The sequence below is a fragment of the Gobio gobio genome (assembly GCF_949357685.1).
Source record: "Gobio gobio genome assembly, chromosome: 7".
In the NCBI taxonomy this organism is placed as follows: domain Eukaryota; kingdom Metazoa; phylum Chordata; class Actinopteri; order Cypriniformes; family Gobionidae; genus Gobio; species Gobio gobio.
In genome coordinates this window covers 33,392,433-33,416,434 of record NC_137103.1, presented here as the reverse complement: position 1 = coordinate 33,416,434, position 24,002 = coordinate 33,392,433, and the positions used below count along the sequence as shown (strand labels likewise).

General features: G+C 38.4%; 1 protein-coding gene across 2 annotated transcripts in view; it reads left to right on the top strand.

The window, feature by feature from the left end:
• Positions 1-24,002, top strand: part of epc2 (enhancer of polycomb homolog 2) — a 48,968-nt gene that overhangs the window by 22,401 nt on the left and 2,565 nt on the right. Inside the window, exons 2-13 of one of the 2 annotated variants that reach the window (XM_079821724.1) lie at positions 8,227-8,386; positions 8,510-8,655; positions 12,260-12,466; positions 15,764-15,912; positions 16,101-16,230; positions 16,326-16,535; positions 16,681-16,764; positions 19,904-20,043; positions 20,249-20,550; positions 22,787-22,908; positions 23,019-23,157; positions 23,380-23,662. In XM_079821724.1, coding sequence (XP_079677850.1) covers positions 8,227-8,386; positions 8,510-8,655; positions 12,260-12,466; positions 15,764-15,912; positions 16,101-16,230; positions 16,326-16,535; positions 16,681-16,764; positions 19,904-20,043; positions 20,249-20,550; positions 22,787-22,908; positions 23,019-23,157; positions 23,380-23,662 — 2,072 coding nt within the window. Of the gene's footprint in view, positions 1-8,226; positions 8,387-8,509; positions 8,656-12,259; positions 12,467-15,763; positions 15,913-16,100; positions 16,231-16,325; positions 16,536-16,680; positions 16,765-19,903; positions 20,044-20,248; positions 20,551-22,786; positions 22,909-23,018; positions 23,185-23,379; positions 23,663-24,002 lie in introns of both variants that reach the window. The other variant, XM_079821723.1, reaches the window with a different exon arrangement.

The window sequence follows — 24,002 nt, the reverse complement described above, 5'->3', positions numbered from 1 at the left end:
ACAGCGTGAAATAAACACGAATGAGCTTCTGTAAATGTGTTAAAAGATACAGGACAACTTGCCAAAATCCGCATGTCACATAGAATCGCTCAATCAGTGTTTCAACCGCAGAAAGATGCAAGTAAAACGGCTTACAAGTAAACAATATCACGTAACGTCACAGTTACCTCAGAAAAAACATATCCAGTGTCCATAAACTCGTTAGTCAGCTAGAAAAATTTACTCTATAGAGGAGCATTTTGCTAATTAAATGCACCACATTACATAGGATATTCATTGTCAATGTTCTTCAGTATTTAATAAATCTGGCAAGTTTTTATGACAACCACCCTTTAAATGTAATTGGATACTCTAATTGGAGTAGAATTATGATTATGAAATTGTAAAGTTAATATTTTAACTTTATTATTATATAATTAAAAAACATAATTTAGTGTCATTTTAAGTGTTTGTATACAAATCAGTTAATTTTTACCTTCAATATTAGTAGGCTAATGTAGTATCAACTGACTCCCATAGTTTACAACATTAGTTCAGAAATTAGTTTTCCTTGAGAACATTTTCCATGTATTAGGCTATACCTGATACATATCCAAAATAATCGATATTGAATTGATTAAAAAAGAATCGAAAATCGAAAGCTTGTGAATCGAAATCGAATCGAATTGTGAAATTTGTGTCAATACCCAGCCCTACTAAGTCTACTGTACAACAGTAGCCTGATATATTCAGTCAATTAAAAAAATTTTAAACCAAACTTTTATTTTGACGGGTTTGCCATGAAGATATTTCAGTGTCTGTGTTCATTATATGACAGTTTTCTCAAATGAAACGGTAAATTCTCATGAAGTGACAGTTTATGCGTCCGTGCCCTCATATAGTGTGAATATACACGTAGAGAAACTGGGGGAGGTTGCCGCTTGATAGTGGCAGAGATTACAAAGATAGCGAGCGCGGGCGCCCGCCATCCACACAGAGACGAAATACTGCTAAACAGCGGACATACTGCTAACCATAGACAGTAAGCTGCTAACGCGTTTTCATTTCTTCTTCTTCACTGCTCTAAACAGGGGTTGCTTGTGGTAACACAGCACAACTTCCTGTGTTTGCAATGCAATCCGAGTAGCAAAGAAGAACCGTGCAGTGGTTAAGCAAAGCTTGCGGTCATAACTAGGTCTTGTTTAAGAAAATTATATTGGATCGGTACATGGGTTCAAGTATTCGCCGATTCCGATGCCAGAATTTGTTGTGGTATCGGTGATATTTCTGATACTAGTATCGGAATCGGAACAACGATAAACGATAAACGAAAAGCAAAAATTTAAACGGAAAAAACTGAATTTGGGAAAAAATAAAACCCCTACCCAACCGTGAAGCGTGGAGGTGTAAACATCATTCTTTGGGGATGCTTTTCTGCAAAGGGGACACGACGACTGCACCGTATTGAGGGGAGGATGGATGGGGGCCATGTATTGCGAGATCATGGCCAACAACCTCCTTCCCTCAGTTAGAGCATTGAAGATGGATCGTGGCTGGGTCTTCCAGCATGACAACGACCCGAAACACACAGCCAGGGCAACTAAGGAGTGGCTCCGTAAGAAGCATCTCAAGGTTCTGGAGTCTCCAGACCTGAACCCAATAGAAAATCTTTGGAGGGAGCTGAAAGTCCGTATTGCCCTGCGACAGCCCCGAAACCTGTAGGATCTGGAGATGGTCTGTATTAGGGCTGCAACGACGCGTCGACGACGTCGACTACGAAAATGCGTCGACGCGTCGGCGGCACATTATTTACTTTCTAGAATAGAACAGAAGATCTAGAATAATGGCAGCTTCTGCTCCCGGGCATAGTGAAAATGATAATTTATCATATAAAGCCAGACCGCGACATTCAAAAGTGTGGGACTACTTTAAACAGAAGCCGAATAAAACTGTGCTTTGTTTGCTCTGTAACGCCGGTTCACACTGCACGCGGTGGCAGAGCAGAAGCTGTGCGCGTGGAGAGCGAGAGCTTTCACTCTGCCAGTCAGTGTTGCCAAGTCCGCGTTTTTTCCGCCGCGGGCTGTGTCTCATGTCTGCGGGTTGAAGCGCTCCCAATTATGTGATATTTATCCCCGGGAATGAGAATTTTATCTGGCAGCCCTGCAAAAAAAACCCACATAGTTAACCCCCCGAACGCGATGTTTACCGGAGAACCTCCCCGAAACGCGATTGGGCTTGTTTTGGGCTAGTTTTGAGTAACGAATGGGTGGGTTTTGTTGTGAAAACCTGGCAACCCTGCTGCCAGTGTTCGTCTCGCGCAGTTGAACCGTGGCGCGTGTATTGCAACAGACGGTCACATTTTCCGGTGTTCTTCTCCGACCCCAGTACGTCTCGTGCTTTTATTTATTATGGGGTGCATATATCTGCTGTAAATGCGACCTGGTTCACCTCTGTCCCAAACACATATGCATAATAACATGCTGTATATAGGTAGTTTACATGATTAAAGTAACATTAAAGTTAAGATATGCCTCTAGCTTTAATCATTTAAATATGTCTTTGAAATTTGGGCAAAAACTTCTGGCAGCTTTAGTCGTTGTTTATGCACATGTATATCTTCAAAATAGACGACTAGTTATACATTAAAACTATGCTGAAAGCTCCTGTATATGAACCTTTTGCTGATAAATACAAGTGCATTTTCGTTTACTATTGACACAAATCAATAAGTAAATCATACTCAACTACTATAGTAAACAACTTTTCCTAATTAGGCCTACTCTGTATACATTTTATGATGAGTAGTATCATTATAAATGATGTTTAAAATGCTTCTTGTGTCCATATATTTAATTATAAAATGGCATACTATGTACACTACCCTTCCTGAAATACAATTAATATTGTCATCATTCATTGATTTCATGTTAAAATAATATACAAATTCACTACCCTCTTTGAAATACAATAATCAGTAAAAAAAGAATCATAAAATGAATCCGGAAAAATAATCGTTAGATTAGTCGACTAGTCGAAAAAATAATCGTTAGATTAGTCGACAGAAAAAATTATCGTTAGTTGCAGCTCTAGTCTGTATGGAGTGGGCCAAAATCCCTGCTGCAGTGTGTGCAAACCTGGTCAAGAACTACAGGAAACGTATGATCTCTGCAAACAAAGGTTTCTGTACCAAATATTAAGTTCTGCTTTTCTGATGTATCAAATACTTGTGTCATGCAATAAAATGCAAATTAATTACTTTAAAATCATACAATGTGATTTTCTGGATTTTTTTATCAAATACTTGTTTTCCCCACTGTATCTTTTAACATACCTTCAGACGTTCATTCATGTTTATTTCGTGCTGTAACTGGTATTAAAGCGGAGGTGATGATCCGTTCATGTGAGCTTCGCGCGATCTGTCACTACTGCGATCTGTCACACCACATTAAACAGCGGCAAAACGTAAAAATTTGAAATGCATCAAATGTAATTTGAAATCTGAGAATTTGTTTCAATTCAAAAGTATATCTGAACATGCAATATATCAAAACATTTTTATCAATACTTGAATGTGGGTAAGTTTCATGGGAAAAAAAGCAACATTTTAAGCATTGTGTTAAATTGCGTTTTTTGTCAAAGACTGCATACAGATTGGATTCATAACGATGATCAAAACACAGATGGAGTAGATTGAGTCCATCAACACCCCCAAAGCTTCACAGTTCTATAGCTCGTCCTGGGTCGACATTTCATTTAATAACATAGCCGTTTTTATTTATATGCGGTTTAATGTTGAAGATTGCATTATTTTGTATATGCATCTGCTTATATGAGAGCTCGTTTCTGCTTCTTCTTCGCTTGTTTTTTATCAGGCGATTCTGTACTCGTTCAAGAGATGTGTAATAGCGCAACGGCAGGGAAGCGTTTTCTCATAAAAGATGAGATGACAAAAGATAGACAAAAAATTACTCACTGCTCTTGACTGAATAACTTTAATAAGGGTAAATCTATTTTTATACAGTGAAGACAATGAAGGGATATTGTACATTTGATTACTATTTCTGTAAAATCACGCTTAGACCTGAAAATAACTGTTTTTCATTTATGTTTGTTCTGTTGTATTTGTTGTCTGCTATCACCAGACCAAGTTCAATTTAAGATTGAACATTGGTCTGGGGAGTTTGCTATGTATTTTCTACTGCACAAGAGGCGTAATCAACGAGCATAAATTAAATGACTCTGTACACAATTGTATAGTCCTTCAACTAATCAGACCACAAGAGGCGTGATCAATGGGCAATAACCCATCACTTCTCTATTAGGGCTGTGCAATTAGTTAATTGAATTTTGATTTCGGCTCCCAACGATCACCAAGATGGTACAATCGAGAAAACGATTATTTTGCCATGCTCTGTTTTGCAAGAACACTCTTATTTTGTCTTGCGTTCTGAATGAAACGCGCACGCGCACATCCGCCCCTCCCGAAGCCACAAACTCACTCAGGTCGTGACTCGTGCATATCATCCGCTGGAATTTAAAAACTCGGCGCGAGTAAAGATGGCAGAAGGAGGGAAGTTACAGCAGCGTTTGGTGTGCGTGCGTGCGGGCCTACATGCCATGCGTGTTGGGGGGTGGGTGGGGTTGTACACATAACTGATGATGATTGGTGGGTGGGAGACAAGGTTGAGGTTGATAGGTTGAATTCACACGCACACACCTATGACGCACACGCATATGCACAGTCACACACACCAAGTCCAACGACTTCAAAGGTAGCTTTCGCAAACTGGAAGTATAAATGCTACTTTTCGCTCATTGAGGTGAAAGGTAAGAATGTTTATATAACGTGCAACTTATGCCCAGGAAGAAAGAGTCTCTCCACGTCGGTGGCAAGTCATTCTTGCTTGTCACATTGTCAAACTATCAGGAGCATTTTTGCCCACATATCTTGACATTTCCAACCCTAACTGGAGAGCTGTATGTTTTTTTTTTTTTTTACTGATTTTCTTTTTCTTTTGTTGTTTGTTTAATGTTAATGATACAGACAGCATGTTTATTAGGCTATCCTCATGCACGATCCAATATACTGTTACTAGGGATGCACCGAAATGAAAATTCTGGGCCGAAACTGAAAATAAACGAATAATCAATTATTCAAACTTTTTTTTTTTTTTAATGATCAACACTCAAATAGCTAAAACTGAGTTACACATGAAAGGTATTTAAAAAAAAAAAAATTGTAACAGAATCGTACTCTTTTGGTAAACTTTGTGGGGAAATATAAGCATTTAAAGGACAATAAACTGTAATAACTTGTTTTCATGACAGTTTTATTAAAACATACATTAAATAATGAAGACATCACTAACAGGTTAACTAAAAATATAATGAATATGTAATACAGTGCAAAATATTCAGCAAAATGAGTTTTTTTTTTTCTAACTAACTGAGTTTATGACATTGAATACCTTTCTTGAGGTAAATGTATAGTTTAGTGATTGTAAAGTAAAGTGAAGGGATTGTAAAGTTGAGTTAAGTGAAGTGATTGTACAGTTAAGTGAGGTAATTGTAAAGTTAAGTGAAGTGATTGTAAAGTTAAGTTAAGTGAAGTGATTGTAAAGTTAAGTTAAGTGAAGTGATTGTAAAGTTAAGTTAAGTGAAGTGATTGTAAAGTTAAGTTATTGTAAAGTTAAATGAAGTGATTGTAAAGTAAAGTTAAGTGAAGTGATTGGAAAAGTGAAGTGATTTGTAAAGGTAAGTGAAGTGATTGTAAAGTTAAGTGAAATGATTGTAAAGTTAAGTGATTGTATAGCCTACAGGCTGTTTTATTGATGTCTTTCACTGGTTGAAACACTAGTTGAGCGATTACATGAGACCCGATTGATTTATTACATGAGACTACATGATTTCATGAGACCCGAATGTATCTTTTAGCATACCTTCTGATGTTCACCCATGTTGATTTTGTGATGTAGTAAAGAGAGGTCATATTAAAGAGTAGGGGTGCACCGATCCGATATTAGGATCGGATATCGGCCGCGATACTGACAAAATAGCTGGATCGGGGATCGGAAAAATGAACAGATCCACAAGCCGATCCAGGTGTTTTTTTCCGTCGCAGCAGAACCTACGTCATTCGTCAGCTTCACGTGTGTCGCATGCTAGAAGGGAGCGAGCCAGAGAGTCGGCTGTGTGGAGGAGATATTTCACGCTTGCCACGCCAACTAGTTCGTCGCTGTTTCGAGGGTATTACTGCAAAGTCAGGGTCTTTCCTGCATTGACATTTTTTTGACGGCCAAAGCCTAATTTGATGAGTTATTGTGATTTACGAGTGATGTAGAACAGATGCTGCGCTTGTGACTGAGTGACAGAGAGACCGATCTGAGAGCTCCTCCCCCGCGCGCGCTCTCTGGGTCTTCAAAATAATCAGTGTTCGCTCTCATATTTCACATATTAATCCAAATCAAAAGCTCGGAAGACCGAAACCATGTTGCACGTGACACATTCGGACAATTTTGTCCTTGAATTATCACTGGGTGTGAATTGCGCTCAAAAAACATTGACTCTTCTCTGACCAGCTGACATAAAGCATACTTTCAATAAGCGGGAGACAAATTATATCCAGTTATGAAGTGTTTTCTGTGTGTTGACATCTTTCGCGATGTTCTAACAGACGGGATTCGCACACAACGCGTCTGCTAATGTCCGATTCGTGACCTAATGACTCCTTTGAACCGAATCATTTTAACGACTGGCCAGAACAACTGATCTGTCCAACACTGAACTCATGAACTCAGTTTATTAATTTACTCAGAACGCAACTGAAATGAGAACACAAGTGTGCTTACCCAATTTAGCAAGAGTGGGTAGTAAGAATTATTTTTAATTATCAACAGTATTTCATCTTATTTCTGTTGACAATGTGTAGTAAAATAAATAGGCCTAGCCTACAATCATTTAATCTGGAGTGAGGTGAAACCAGAACAAAGTTGTTATTAGCTAGCTGAAAATTTTTATTAAATTGCATATGGCAGAAAATTAGACTATTTGTTAATTTGTAATGCTACTTTTTAATATTGATATGATTATATACCAAAACAATTATCTGTAGTGTAAAAAATGTTTGGTAACTGTCAGATTACTATTGTATGTTTGACCAATACACTGTTTTTTGTTTCCACTGCTACATTTTATTTATTTAAAGAAGTTAGATTACATTCTATTTTAGATTTGAATGCACAATTGTTTTTTAAATAAATAAGAATTCGACACCTTACATACATCTGTTATTTTGTCTTAGTTATGTTTAGTTAGTAAAGTCTGGTGCCTTTAGTCTCTTCAAGGAAGGTATAAGGTGGAAGATATACAGTTTATTATTAATTCAACAATATATCAGATCGGTATCGGGTATCGACAGATACACAAAGCCCAGGCATCGGTATCGGTATCGGGACTGAAAAAGTCGGATCGATGCACCCCTATTAAAGAGTGCCAAAATGACATTAAAATTCAGTTGATTTTATGACTGAATGTAAACAATTAAATTTGAGACTTTGCTTCATATTAAAAGTAACAAAGTACAAACCTTTTTTGCGATTATTGGATGTCAGCCGCTCTACAAATGTTCAGTGAAGTTTTGTTCACTCTGCACATCAACAGAAAACAGCACAGACTAAATGAAATTGAAAATGGTTTGAAATCTCATTAGAATGCACACACAGGTATCGATAAGCCGAATCGAAATTATAATTTCATTACAAGTATCAGAATCCTGACCAGATTCCAGAATTGGAATCGATTTTTCATTTCCCAACCCTAGTTAAAAAGAAGAGTTATGTGCTGCTTTTGTTTGCCACAGATTGCATTTGCTCTCCTGACCTACCTGCTAATGAACTGCTCCCCTATTATTGAACAGTCTTCCACAGTAACTATCTTATGAATCCAAAAGTAATCTGAACAACTTAGTTCATTTGTATGCTTGCGAGCTGCGTAAGCCATTGCAGTGGGTTTCATCACGTTGCTGTTCTCAGCTTCATTAGAAGTTGTACTTGCCCAATTCTTATTTTCACTTCTGTGTGAGGTTTTTAAACTTTTCCTTATTGCTGAGTCCAGCTACATCAGTTTCGGCTTAACTAAATGGCCTCATTTGCTAATGGAAATATTTTGTGCTATATATGAGCTATATAAACACACATTTGTCAATGCAGAATTCGCTTTCCTGACTCTATCTCTCATGGTGTGTTTCAGGAGCACCATCTCCAGAGGGCCATCTCCGCCCAGCAGGTGTTCAGGGAGAAGAAGGAAAGCATGGTCATCCCTGTGCCAGAGGCAGAGAGTAACATCACCTATTACGACCGCCTTTACAAAGGAGAGTTCCGCATCCCCAAACAGCTCATTCACATCCAGCGTGAGTGATGTCTACCTCAAATCCCATTGGATATTACATTTCTTGGTTTAAACATATAAATAAAATGTGATTTTGAATTTTAATTTGACCTCAATCTGACCTGTACCTGTTACTCCGCACCAGCTCTGGGTTTGGATAACGAGCTGCCTGACTATGATATGGACTCAGAGGACGAGACTTTACTGAACAGACTCAACCGCAAGATGGAGCTCAGACCTGTACAGTTTGAGACCATGATGGACCGGTTAGAGAAAGCCAGCACCAACCAGGTAATAACTAGGGATGGGCAACAGTGATCGAGTACTCGAGTACTCGAACGTGACAGCGACAATCGATCATGAAAGCGATGATCGCCCTGACTTTAACAAATATATTTGTCTATTTTTCTGATTGGTTATTGTGGCATTGGGGCAGTAACTGAGGTTTGATTGGTTAGCGTTAGACAGCACGCCTTCCAGACCGGCGAAATAAAGTGAAGCGCACTGCAGTGATGCCTGGAATCACTGTGATCATGAAATACAGTTAAGTGCAAGATGTGCAGCGCTAATCTGTCATATACATCGCATTATAATGAAAACAAGATTGTAATAGAATGTTGTAAATTATCTGTTCTTTAGTTCCCCGTGTATCAGCTGTTAAAGAAAATACACAAGCGCGTTGAAGTTCATGTGCGCATCCGCGTCCTTTTCTGCAGATGCAAGTAGTAAGATTACTTTTATGTTGTCCATATCTGATTAATCTCATATGGACACGTTTGGTTGAGTTTAATAACCAGCTAGTAAAGCGCTGCCGTTACCAACTGGTGTTCATTCTCTTCAGTTTCAGCTCACATGCAATGCCCGACATTATCAACTTTAGGTTATTTGAGACGGTTAGCCTATAATCTTTTTAGATAGGCCAATCTGTCATGTACATAACATTATAATGAGAACAGAATTGTAATAGTGTTGTAAATTATCTGTGCTTTAGTTGCCCGTGTATCAGCGTTGTTGTTAAGGGAAGAGCACATTCAAAATATGTAAACTAGCACGGCCAAGTTCACGTGCGCATTCGTGTCCTTTTGTGCTGATGCAAGTATAGCCTACACACTGATTAATCTAATATAGAGTGTGTTTGGTTGAGTTTATTAACCTGCTAGCAAAGCTATGTAGTATGCTGTTTATTCACAGTTTCAGTTCAATTACAATGCCCATTATTATTGATTGGGTTATTTGAGATGGTTATTTTGTTTTTAGATGTTTCTTTTTCAAAAAAATGTATGCATCATAATCTAGCAGTTATTTTTTCTAGTCACATGTTCATGTTTTCATAGACATGTGATGTTTGTATTTGTCAACAATAATTTTCGTAACACTCTTCAAATAATTTAATATCTCCATGACGGAGACGCCCCGCCCCCCGCACAAGCCCCGCCCCAATTACTTGAGTGCTAGTTTTTGAGACCTATCGATGATCGAAAGGAGAAATTGACAAAAATTCCCATCCCTAGTAATAACATGCATTATACTAGGGATGCACCAATACAATTTTTTCAAAATCCAATCCTATATATAGATCATATATATATCGATGTATAATGCAACAATATATAATAGTTTGAGAATGGTAAGTTTTTGAAAGAAGTCTCTTATTATTCCCAAGGCTACATTTATTTGATTAAAAATACAAAACAAACAGCAATATCCTGAAATATTACAATTTATAATAACTGTTTTTATTTAAATATATTTTAAAATGTAATGTATTTTTGTGATGCTAAGCTTAATTTTCAGCATCATTACTCCAGTCTTCAGTGTCACATGATCCTTCAGAAATAATTCTAATATGCTTGTTTTGCTGCTCAAGAAACATTTCTGATGATCAGTTGTGTCAATTTTTTCAGTACTCTTTGATGGATAGAAAGTTCAAATGAACAGCATTTATTTGAAATGGAATCTACACAACTGTTTTCAACATTGATGATGATAATAATAATAATAATGTTTCTTGAGCAGCAAATCAGCATATTAGACTGATTTCTGAAGGATCATGTAACACTGACGACTGGAGAAATCATGCTGAACATTCAGATTTGCATTACAGGAATTATTTACATTTTAAAATATATTCAAACAGAAAACAGTTATTTTAAATTCAGGGTTCATACGGTCATGAAAAAACTGGCAATTTCCAAGCCTGGAAATTTTTGGAAAAATAAATAAACCAGAAAGTTTTGGGAAATTCATCAAAATATTTATGTAATAGAATATATGTTTAAAGAGCTGTTGTGTATCTGACTAACCAGCTAACTCGCGTTATTACTGTCTTACTGTAATACTACTGTAAATCAGCTGTGGGCTGCAGTATTACCTAAAACTGTGTCTATTAATGCAGATTGTCTGTCATTCTTACTACTTTGAGTAAAGAAAAAAGGGTGGAGCAAGATTTGTTTTGCAAACGTTTATGTTTACATCAGCTAGGCTAACGTATGCACCGTTATTGATACAGTTCCCACATGTGCACCGCAATACATTAGACACACACGCACACACACACACACACACACACACACACACACACACACACACAGGTTTGTTGATGGAAGCACACTTACTAATGTTGAGGAAATACAGTTGAAACACCTCATAATGTACCTCAAACTGAGTAGCATCACTAAGAAACATCATGCTCAATGTTCGGGTTGAATAACTAGTTCTTCCATTGTTTCATCATCAATTCAGACTCACGCTGGGATTTATGTAAAATCAACGTCATCATTACTGTCTTTACAGTATGTACAATCGCTTTAGGAAGCCCCCAGACAGAGTGGGAGTTCAGTTATACGCTGTATGCGGTAGACCAATCACAACAGACTGGGCCGTCTGACCAATCAGAGCAGAGTAGGCTCACGGAAAGGAGGGATTTAGAGAGACGGATTCATCCATTGAGTCGTTTGAGAATCATTGAACATTGTGGTGATGTGCAATGTATATTATGAGAAAATGAGACCTTTGATGCATGTAAAAGTCTTGTTGGAGACCTCCAAAACAAAATTAGGAAACTTTAAAATAGCAAAATATGGGCACTTTAAGTGATAATATTGGTTAAGCAAACTTTCAAACTTCGTAAACATACCAAATCATATTAACCAAACGTGCGGGTGCGTTTGTCGGGTTCAGAGGGTTAACTGACATTAATGACTAATAAAGATTTCCTGTTAATTTTATAATTTGAGTAACATTAAACAGTCAGTGTACATAAACATTTATGCTATTTCAGATGCTGTTTAAGTAATTGGTTAAATTTATGTGACAAACGACAACACAGGTAATGATATAAAATTGCACTTATAAATAAATAAAATGCTCCTGGAAATCAATTGCAAGTCTTCAGTGTCACATGATCCTTCAGAAATCATTCCAATATGCTGATTTGGAGCTCAAGAAACTTTCAATTTCTTTACTGTCACTTTTATCAATTTAATGTCCTTGCTTGAATAAAATAATACATTTATTTAAAAAAATCTTACTGACACCAAACTTTTGCCCAACAATATGAACCATGCTCTAAACCCAGTATGTAGTGTCCTTGTCTTATTTTTTTTACCCGTTTTGTTCATGATTTTCAAGAATGAGGATGTCACGACATCTGTCTGATGTAGCTCGATTTTATAGTTAGTTACAAACTGGTCTTGGATATAAATTTTTTTTTATTGAAAATGTTCTCCCTTTTTGTTGTTCTAAATTTGCACAATTACATACTTATATTTTGATTGCAAGAGTTTTGAGTTGTTTTTGATTACACAAGTTGAGAACTGATCTAAAATACACCTCCACATATTTTACTTTTATTCACATGCATTCCTCTGTCTCTCTTTCAATAATTATTTTGTAGTTAGTCACTCTTCAGGAGGCCAAGCTGCTGCTAAATGAAGATGACTACCTGTTAAAGTCAGTGTATGACTACTGGGTGAGGAAGAGGAAAAACTGCCGGGGCCCGTCGCTCATCCCACAAATCAAGCAGGAGAAGAGAGATGGCTCCACCAACAACGATGCTTACGTGGCCTTCAGGCGTCGCACAGAAAAGATGCAGACTAGGAAGGTATGCATTTGCTCTGTTTTTTCATGCAGTATTGTCAAAGGGCATTCAAGCAGGACTTGTTTTTACCTTCCAAATTCAATATTTTGTATACATTTGTGCATCAAACATCCTTGCGACACATAAATCTCCTGTCTGTGACACACACAATCGTGTACACAGAAAGCCACTTCAGACAGCTCTTGAACGGACAAAACACAAAATGATGCCAAAAGGCCTGTTTTATTGAGTGTCTTCACAAGCACACTCTTAAATGAGTCAAATGAAGCCTGATACATGTTAAAATGTATAGCTTTCAATTATACTGTAATGCTGAATGATATAATTAATGGCTAAAATTGAGATAAAAAAAAAATCAATTTCATTGAGACATCAGTAGCAAACCACAGTGGAGCTATTCAGTATATAGACCATTTGACGGCTGTTACAATATAAATATTCTGATTTAACCTTGAGCTTTTGAAGTATTAAATGGATTAGATAGCTTTGATATTTGACCACTATTTACAATGAAACTAATAGATCTTAATTTCTGATAGATATGCAAAATCAATCGGTAGTTATTGAAATTTTTAATAGATTAACGAGACCCAAACCTGTCATATTCAATCACGTTTGCGCCAATTTATTTTTGATCACCGTGCTTCGACACAGCATAGGCTACACACTTTTAATCCAAAAAAGGTTGCAAAATGCGACTAATTGGTCGCAGTCTGGAGCCCTTATATATATATATATATATATTAGGGTCGGGACTCGAATAAAAAAATTAATCTAATTAATTAGAGGCTTTGTAATTAATTAATTGAAATTAATCGCATTTTAATTGCATATAAATATTTGACCTGAGAACAGTGAGAAGTAATTTTTTTCACATGGATTTTTAGTATACCATTGAATAATGACTCTATACATAAGCTTAATCAACAAAATATTGTTTATTTATTTCAGTCCAGCAGACCAGTGCAATGTTTGCCATTAAGTGTAGCAATAGCATATTTAGAAATACAGTACATTTCAGAAATTCAGGTAGCCTATAGATAGGTAGACCTTCTGTAAGCTATGTTTTTTTAAGTAAAACACAATACTTTCAAGTACATTCAGAACATTGGACCTTGTAACTTTACTCGGAGTCGGGCTAACGTCCACGATAACTCCTATGTGTTTTGCGTTGAGGTGATATTTGAGGCTCGATGTGCTACGGTGATACGCAAATTCCTTGTTGCATAGCTTGCACACAACATTGCTCTTGTCGACGATTCAATCATTTGGTTTTTTAAAACAAAATTTCACATCCGTGGGGCCAAGCAAAGCGGTTTCGTCAGCTTCTTCGTTCATGTTCACTGTGGTTTGTTATTGTCGGAAGTCAAGAACGCTAGTTGGTGCTCCAGTATAATCGGTCCGTCGAAACTCATTCATTGAAAAACGTTCCGCAGTGCAAAAATAAGTGTGGTTTAAAATTGTTATTTATTTTTTGCGTAATTAATCTTAATTAACGCGTTAAAGTCCCGTGATTAATTAATCTTAATTAACGCGTTAAAGTCCCGGCCCTAATATATATATATATATATATATATATATATATATATATATATATATATATATATATATATATAGGAATGGGGCGGTTACCGGTTTCACGATAAACCACAATAAAATGTACTGACAGTTATTATTATCGTTTAAAATTTAATTATCATTAAAACCCTGTTTGATGATCACGATTTTGAAAACTCGCGGTATAACCTGTCCAGCCAGAATCTGACGCAGACGCAGCACGCAACATTGTTTTTTTAACAAGAAGAAATGCCGGAAGGCAGTGACAGCGCTCTGGAGATTTTTCAGCCTTCTAAAAGGACCAAATCTGAGGTGTGGTCATATTTTGGCTTTTACAAAAGTCCTGAGGGAAACTAATCGAGGATGGTCACCCTGTCTGCAGAACATGCAAAAAGAAAGTCGCTGCAATAGGGGGAAACACTTAAAATCTGCTGAGTTGTCTTCGTGACCATCACCCACTGTTGTATAGCAAACGCAAGGCAAGTTAATTTGACCTCAATACCAAAAATTACATCTGGGAAATAATTGGACATAAAATGTTGTTTTGAGTTGAAATATTTTATCTCACTCACTTGAAATTAACAGGAAGCTTCGACGAAGAAAAGTTTTCAGCAAATGGCTTTGAGCCAAAGACAAACAAAGATGAGCCAAGTTCAAACAAGACTATTATGGGTGACATTTAAGGGATAGTAATGTATATTCATTGTACACTTATTACACAGATTTTTTTTATCACATAAATAATTACGGGAACATATTGAATTGAGATTGTTTTAAATCTTACCTGTTTATAGATCCATTTTGTACAGCGTACAAAACAATCGTCCAGACAAGATGATCACAACAATATTATAGTAGTATTAATAGTAAAGTCCTCTGATTTCACTTTAAAACCAATTAAAAACGCAAGACGGCAAGTTACATTTGAATGCAACGAGAGGGCGTGTCCGTTGTGATACATGTGTGCTGTTATAATACGTTGCTATTGACGACGGTCATTATAAGGAAGGAAATGCCACAGAATAGAATCTTGCTTAAAACGTGCAGAGAGCAGCTTGTTTTATTTGTTGTTTTTAAAATATAAATCTTGTTGAAATGTTTTCAGTGTGTGCATCAGTTCTTTTTGAACACTCTCATCTCATTTGAACAAAATCGTGATAATTTTGCTCACTATAATCGTGATAGAAAATGTTCATACCGTCCCATCCCTAATATATTCTATATAAACGAGCAAAGATTGCTGCCATTAAAATCACTGAAGCTGTCAGTTATGCAAGGTACACAAAGCTGCACTTTTGCGAAAACTCCCGTTATAATCAGTAAAGCTGTATATGCTGTGCATATGAATCTCTTATTGACATTGTGCTTCATTGGTTATAATGAAAGCGCTGAACAAAAACTCTGCTGTTTTGAGCTGCCTAACTTGAACGCATCTGAGTGGCCATTTCGTTCATGCGCCATGTTGTGAATAAAACATTTGACGCTCTTCACAGAGTGCTTACACAAACATTCATGGCAGTGTTTTAAAGTAGGCGTATCACTACTGCAGAATGGCAGGTATCGTAAATGCCAAAAATATTTTCAATGTAGGAAAAACCCTTATTTATATACACATGCATACATACACACTCACACACCACACACACACACACATATGTCCCTAATAAAGATCACATTTTCCCCTCAATAGAAGTGTGAACACCTACCGGAACCATCCGTCTCTCTGTTATGCTGTCTCTGTAGAATCGCAAGAATGACGAGGCATCTTATGAAAAGATGCTGAAGCTGAGAAGAGAGTTCAGCCGAACCATGAGCATCCTGGAGATGATCAAGAAGAGAGAAAAGAGCAAGCGAGAGCTGCTGCATCTGACGCTGGAGGTGTTTGAAAAAAGGTTTGTCAACGTTACTCTTTTGAGACGATGTCTGTCGTTGCAAATTCGAATTTAAATAAACTGTTATGTATCACTTAACAGTCTGTTTTATGTAAAGTGACTCATCTCTCTCATCTGGTCTTAAGCTTTAAATAATATATTTTTTAAAAATGCAAAGTTGTTTTTACATTTGTTTCTCCTTGTTTTAGATATCAAATTGGAGACTTCTCAGGAGAGATTTTGAATGAAGTCACTGTACCTCTGGCAGAGAAAACCATTTATCCTGCACCCACATCCTTACCCATGAGCAATCGGCACAAGGCAGAGAGCAAAATTAAGGTAAAGGCCAACAGTAGGAGGGAAAAGATCTTTGAAATAGCTTGAATGTGCTCAGTGATAATTATAAAACCATTTCTTCTGTCTCTTTCCTTCAGTCACACAAATCTGGGCCCAAACACCTCCACCCCTTCACAGTCAAGCCAGAGCCTCACTTTGACTTTGTGCGTTGTCATAAGAAGTACAACAAGAGGCCCAAACTTGATGCATTTCGCCAGCCTTGTCGGCCAGAGCGACAGCAAACCATCGTCAAGGCAGACATTAAACAGTACGACTTCCACAGCTCTGGAGAGGAGGATTACCCACTGGTCAGTACACAATCAGTGTTTGGGTACACATGCGCATGTAGATGTGTCTTATTTAGAGGTTTTACTCAAAATACGTTAAAATGATTTTTGTCAGAAGGTATAATAGTATATAAGGTCTTTTTCTCCTTTTTTTTCTCTTCTGAAGTCTCCAGCATCAGAGCCGGATGAAGAGAACGATCCTGATGGAATCTTCGCCTTTAGACGGAAAGTTGGCTGCGGTTACCACGCTGTGAGTTTCCCACTGAACATCATTGCTGGCTGTTAAGCATAAAAGAATCTGCAACTGTGCCAGTCAGAGCTGGGTGATATAGCTGAAAAATTATTATCTTGAAATTTAAGCTGCCCTAAAATGGCTTAAAGCAGTGATTCTCAACCATTTTGACTTTTTAAAGGGATTGTTTACCCTGAAATAAAAATAAAAAGCCATCTTTTACTCACCCTGCTGTTATTCTAATGCCCTATGTCCTCAAAAGTAGACATTTTTTAAACAGTCCTGCACGCACTCCTTCCTATAATGGCAGTGAATGGCGCCCAGGCTAAAACATTACAAAAAATATACAAATGTATCACATAATGATACAGTGAGACGCGCACCATATATGGAAAGTATTCAGGAGGCATACTATAAGGTTTTGTGAGAAGGAAACCGTATTATTCAGCCAAAACACTGAGCACGGCCGTTACTCTGTGCGTGTTCCTGTGATGAATGCGAGCCGTCAGCACTGACTCAGCAGCCCTTCACGCAATGTTGTCATGACAACCGGTTCACAATATTCACTTCAGGAGGTTTTATTTATAGTATTATTTCTTATCATATACCTTATAGAAAAGACGAAAGTCGCGTTTGTTTCTATTGAGCCTGATTTCTCAAAATAGTGTGTGTGCTTATCCTGGGTACCATGACAAGTTATAGTAAGCGTAACGGCCAAGCTCAGTATTTGGGCTGAATAATACGGTTTCTTTCTCACAAAACCTTATAGTATGCCATCTGAACACTTTCCATATATGGCTCGTGTCTCGCTGTATCATTACGTGATACTTTTGTATATTTTTTTGAAATGTTTTAGCCTGGGCGCCATTCTAGGACGGAGCGCGTGCAGTAGGGATGTAACGATTCACTCAACTCACGATGCTATAAGATTCACAATACTACTTTCACGATACGATTTTCTCACGATTTTTTTAACATGAGATTTAAGACAAATTATAAAATAAGTGTCCTTTTATTTCTCAGACAAAATTCTGCATATTTCTTTGTAAACATTTAAATGTATATTTAATGTCAAATAATATCTCAATTGAAATTTTAAAACAAATCCTCAAAAAGTCCCTTCAAGGAGATCTTCCAATGTTGTTTTCTTGGGAGGAGGTTGTTTCAGTGTGTTCACCCTCAAATAAAAAGACTAGGTAAAATTTAAGTACAACAGTGGCACGGGTTTCACATTGTTATAAAGGCAAGATTTGAATTATAATTGGTATCATTACAATTGCAAGAGTTAGAAAACAGAACACATTTAGATAAATATGCCATAATAATCGATTCATTATTGAAGAAAAAATTAATGTACACGAGAAAGGGGTAGTAAAATAATTACAACACCTGGTTCTGCAACAGCACAGATTTCTCCTCCAGTCTGTGGAACATCCTCGCTCTGGTCGTTCTCTTGATGAGGAAGGGCTTGGAATTAATTTACTACGGCAGAAAACAGCCTTAAGGCCTGTACAAACCGGGACGAATATCGCACGTGCTTATCGCCAGCGTTTTTCGTGACGTTTTTCGGCACGTCTTAAGTGTTTACACCCAAGCCATTTTCACTGGCGATGCGCTGAGGGAACGTGCACATTCAGTAGATAGCGCTCCCGGTTCACAAGGTGGTGCTGCGGCACTTAACGCTTCTGACACTCGCTTGTCACACAGAAGAAGAAGAGACAGTATTTACGTGCTTGCCAAAACCATAGACATATTATGTATATGGCCAAAACCATTCACACACTTTTTGCTAACTGGCAAGCAGCATTAGCAGCTCATCTTCTTCTTTGTCTACTTACTACTACTTCGTCGTATTAATGTGTGCTCGGCAAGACCGTTTTGTGCTTGAGCGCCACCAAGTTGTGTTTTACTGTCACTTCAGCAGCTCCAGGCACGTGAACAAAAGCGCTGATCTCATTGGTCGGCCAGTTTTTAACGCGCCGCGCAAAATAAAAAAACGAACCGAGGCATTTTTTTTTTATGACCCTTTTACACCTGACGTTTTGCGCGTCTGTGTGCACACTCACATTGGCGCCCTTTGTTTAGTCACGAGGTGTTAAATGTCGGCGATAAACGCGCGCGGAAATCGTCCCGGTGTGAACAGGCCTTTATATCTTTCGCTGTGAAAACACTGATGCAGCTTGTGATCTCCATGGCAATCGCCCTTGACGCCGCGCGTGGGGCTTTTTTAATTATTCACGGTATTTTGAATAATAATATTGTGCATGTTCATTATTGCGGTATATCGTATTACCGTACACCGGCACATGTCTACACACATTTGTATCAATTTTCAACCGGCTCCGACTGAATAGTGGCATCCCTAGCGTGCAGAACAATTTTTTTAATTTTTGCTTTTGAGTTCCGAAAAAAGATAGAAGGACATCGGGCATTAGAACAACAGCAGGGTGAGTAAAAGATGGCTTTATTTTCATTTTGAGGGTGTACTATCCCTTTAAGGGCCCCATTGGCCACAAAAATATTTGAAGCCCCTCTAGTCGTAGTTTTGCTTAAAAAACTTATTTTAATCCATGGACACCAGTATTGCAGCTGCACTAGCACAAATGTTTTTATAAATTAACTAAAATAATAAAATTTGTAAATATATTTGGATTTTTTTTTGTTTTAATGTATTTTGAGGCTTGTTTTGTCTTTGCTGAGGCCGTCTAGGTCCTGTTTACACCTGTTGTTTTGGTCGATCAGATCAGTAGATGAGGGAGAGAGACACATGTAATATATATATATGTATGTATGTATGGAAAAACACAGAGAGCAGCAGCTCTCTGCTCTGACAGCTGCAAGACTAGTGTGTTAGCGAACAGGAATGGTGAGAGAACATATTGTGTGTTCATTGAAACCGCAGCTAAAAAAAAATGATTTTCAAAAATGAACTTTCCCACTGGGAGGGTGTACAGGTGCTGACACTGGCAGTGTTTTTTGTCTTGACATTTAAATTAAAGCTCATGGCCAACACTGCTGCTTTGCTTTATTTCGGGTGAATATATGTGACTAAAACCTCCTGCCATAGAGTATGCTATACTTGCTTTATTAGTGGCAGAGCAGCATATTATTTGGCTCTGTGGTACATTAGTCATTTCCTTGTGTGTTGTGTCCTCAGCCACTGGTGGATCAGAGCTGCTCTCCTCACTGGCAGCAGTCGGATCAGGACCGGCTATGGCAGCGGAATTGTCTCACCGCCCTCTCTGTGCCGAAACGCTGCATCACAGTGGCACACAGGAGGGTGGGCAGAGGTGGCAGGTGTGTCACTATTTACAGTTTACCCTTTTTATCTTTTATAAGATTAGTTTCTTGTACTTCAGTATGAGTCACTCTATAGATGGTGTGGTTTGAATTTATGACCCTGCTATTTGTTGAAAACTTGATGAGGCTACTCCCTAATGATCAGTGCTGACGGTCACAGATTGTACCAAATATCTTAAAGTGCTATGTTGTATTCCTTCAGGGTTGTTTTGGATCGCTCCTCGTCGGAACTGGACCGTGCCCTCAGGCACTTGGACCCTGACATGTTTTATCCCTCCGCTGGCTCTAGTGTGCCTGACCTCCCCGTCCACGCAAACACAAACTCTAACATCTCCAAATCAACTCCTGAGCGCTCACTGACTCAGCTTCTGAATGACATCCAGACCTGCAGGTGGAAGTTTTTCCGCCCTCGGCCGCTACAGGACAACTCAAGGAGTGAGGACAAGAAAGGGACTCCGCAGGTGGAAAAAGGGGGAGGGACGCCTCTCCCTAACAGTGTGTCAGGTGAGGCGTCTGAGCTGAACAGGATTCAGAAGAACAATCAACTGAATATCGTTCACCTGCATGACAAGCGATCTCCATTTTGCCCGGCTATCTATCAGTTTACTCTAGGGTTTTTCAACAAATTCAGCCTGTCAATCATTTTTAATGTGGCTTGCCGATTGATTTTGATGAAATTGCTGCACTGTCTGATTTAAAATGGCACTCTATGCAAAACTCAGCAGAGTTAAATGGCTCTCAGTGGTTGCCAATTAGCCGACTGCAGTCCATATGCGGAGCACATTTAAGATTTTTTTTGCTGCTCATAATTCAGCTACATTACTTTCATAAACTTATACTGGCACCATTTAGGCACACACATGCCCCTTTTCCACCAGCATGAACCTGGTGCTAGTTCAGAGCTAGAGCTAGTGCTAGTGCCGGTTCGGAGTTGGTTTGACTGACTAGCCTTCTAAGAACCGGTTTGCCTTTGTACGGGCTAGAGAGCCACCACAGAGCCAGGTCTTACGTCACTGTATACGTCTCATCTTTCTCAGCAATGCAAGCGAGGCAGCGGGAAACACAAAACCACCAGGCTTGTTCGAGATGCATCGGCGCTGCACAGACCGATCAGCTTATGATATGCTTTTGAATCGCTTGTGCGGTATTTTGATAAGAAGTCGTATGCTCTCGTTGTACTTCGATGTCATACGGCGATCGGTCTGCACAGCGCAGGTGCATCTCGTACAAGCCTTCCATCAAAATGGCGAATGGTGCGTTACTATTGATGCATATGGCTTTGCGATCCTACATCAGCATCAAAACACAACAAATCCAATGCATTCGTGCAGCTTGCGGTGATTTGTATAGACAGAGTTTACAATCGAGCAGCTATTAGCTCGATTAGCTGCTGTTTAAAAAATGGCGGTCACAAGTTTGTGTTCGTCTTGTTGATCACGGTAACCCCGCCCCCAGCCCCTGACGCAAGCGGTTCTTACTTGTAGACCAGCAATGTTTTGGTGCTACTTAGGAACCACTTTTCCTGGTTCAGAGCTGGTGCTTTGGGTGTCGAAAACCAAAGAACCGATCTGAAACTAGGCTCTGGCTCCGAACCAGCACTGCCTTGGTGGAAAAAGGGTAACATTAAATTGTGTCTTATCCTGTCAAATGTATTTATAAAAATAGCTTACCTGGTAATGAATATTTAGACAAAAGGCATAGTGATACGCCAGCTCAGGTGCACAGTACCACTGTGGCTTATTCAGTAAGGCAGAATTTCATGATCAATACTAGCCCTTTGAAGTATGCCAGTTGTTTTTGAGTTACACTTACATGTTAAGATGTAATCTATAAAACAAATATAAGGTGAGGAGCCCTATTTACTCAGTGTTTACTTGAGGTGAGCTGTGCTTGAAGCACTTTGTCATTAAATGAGCAACATTGTGTATCTTTTTATGTTGAAGGGCTGAGTGCAGTGTACATTTACCATTTAAAAGTTTGGGGTCGGTAAGATTTATTCATGCTTTTGAAACCCCTTATGCTCACCACGGCTGCATTTGATCATAAGTACAGTAAAATCAGTAATAATGTTAAATATTATTACTGCTTAATCTTTTAAAATGTTATGTAAAAGCAGAGAGATGCTGATTTAATCAGGGATGTGATTTTATTTTTTTTATTTTTTTCAGAGTAAATCCAAAGCATAGCACTGTTCATTTTCAGTTTCGATTCCCAGTAAATGCTACTTTATAAGTGCTGTGTTTGAGTCGCTTATATTAATTGCAACGTGCACCAACCATCTTCAAATTCAATGACAATAATTTATAAATCTGTTGTCAACAAGAGAAGCGTTAGGGTCACCCTGAGGTCAAAATAAAAGCTCAATAGTTTAATGTTGAAAGCAAAGAAATTAAGGCAACCATAAATGTTTAGTATTTTTTTTGTCTTTAGCTGATCACATGTCTGTTTGATTCTCAAGTATCATTTCTTATCATTGTTGAAAACCGTTGTGCTGCTTAATAGTTTTGTAGAAATATGCTTTTTTTCAGGATACTTTAAAATAGAAAGGTCAAAAGAACCGCATGTATTTTAGATAGTAATCTTTTGCAACATTATAAACGTCTTGACAATTTGGTGCATCCTTACGGATTAAAAGTGTTAATTTCTTTCCTTTACTGGCACCTAGTGGTGGAAATTGAAATTGCTGGTTTAAAGCCCCTTTAGAACATCATATTTTACCCCCATGTTCTTGCTTGTGCAGTTGGGTTCACAGAAGAGCAGTTTCAGTCCCATCAGCAGCAGCTGGCTCAGATGCACAAACAGTTACAGCAGCAAGAGCTCCAGCAGAACTCGACCGCACCAGAACCCCACACGCACCTGCCTGTGAGTATATCCGCACAATCTCAGGCATTATGGGGCTAAACCTCACTCCTATTCTGTTCTGTAATATGTTTATTTATTTAAGAAATACAAAATGATAATTTCTTCTACAGAACACGGCCTCATCTGAGTGCATGTCTAAGACTCTGGACTCGGCTAGTGCACACTTCGCTGCCTCTGCTGTGGTCAACACTCCCAACAATGAAAACAGGCCCCAGATTGCGAGTGTCAATGGCGTCCTTTCCAATTCAGGCACGTGCAGCTCAAGCACGTTTAAAGGCATTGAAATTAATTGTTTTTTGGACATTTTTAATCCAAGTATTTTAAAACTATCAACTGCTTTATGAGGGAATCATAGCAAAATTTTATTTGGTCATTTATATTACAATATCGACCTCTTTGTTGTGTGGTTAATTGAAAGAAAAGTGAGCATGATCGATTATTTAAATGACTCTTTATTTTTGTCTCCTGCAGGAAGTTTTAGACAAGCCAAATTGAACCGCTCTGCCAGTGGTGGTGGTGAGTCAGGCTCTTTAGTACGGATGACGAATACATCTGGCCTTCAACTGACCGTCCCTCAGTCTCTGCCTCACGGCCACGGGCACCTGAGCACCGTGAGCGCTGTGTCTCCTGCCCACACGCACCACAGTGCACGTCTATGTGCCCCTTCACCCTCAGCCTTAAAGCTGGCCAGCGTTGCTAGCAGTCTGGACCGGGTACCCAAAGTCACCCCCACTAGTGCCATCGACATTGCCAGGTCTGAAACCTGACACAGCATTTAATCATTTTTCTTTTTTTACTTTTTTTTGGGGGGAGGGGGGGTGTATAGTGTCAGTTTCATAAGTATGGGGTCTGTAGAATTTGTATTGTCTTCTATAGAAGTCTCATATTCACAGAGCCTGCATTTATTTAATAAAAAATACAGTAAGAAGAGTAATATTGTGAACTATTATTATTTTTTAATTATATTATTTTCTGTTTTAACATTTAAATTTATTCCTGTGATGACAGTGCTGTATTTTCAGACATTACTCCGGTTACTTAAAGGGTTATTTCACCCAAAAATGTAAATTCTGTCATTACTCTCCCTCATGTCG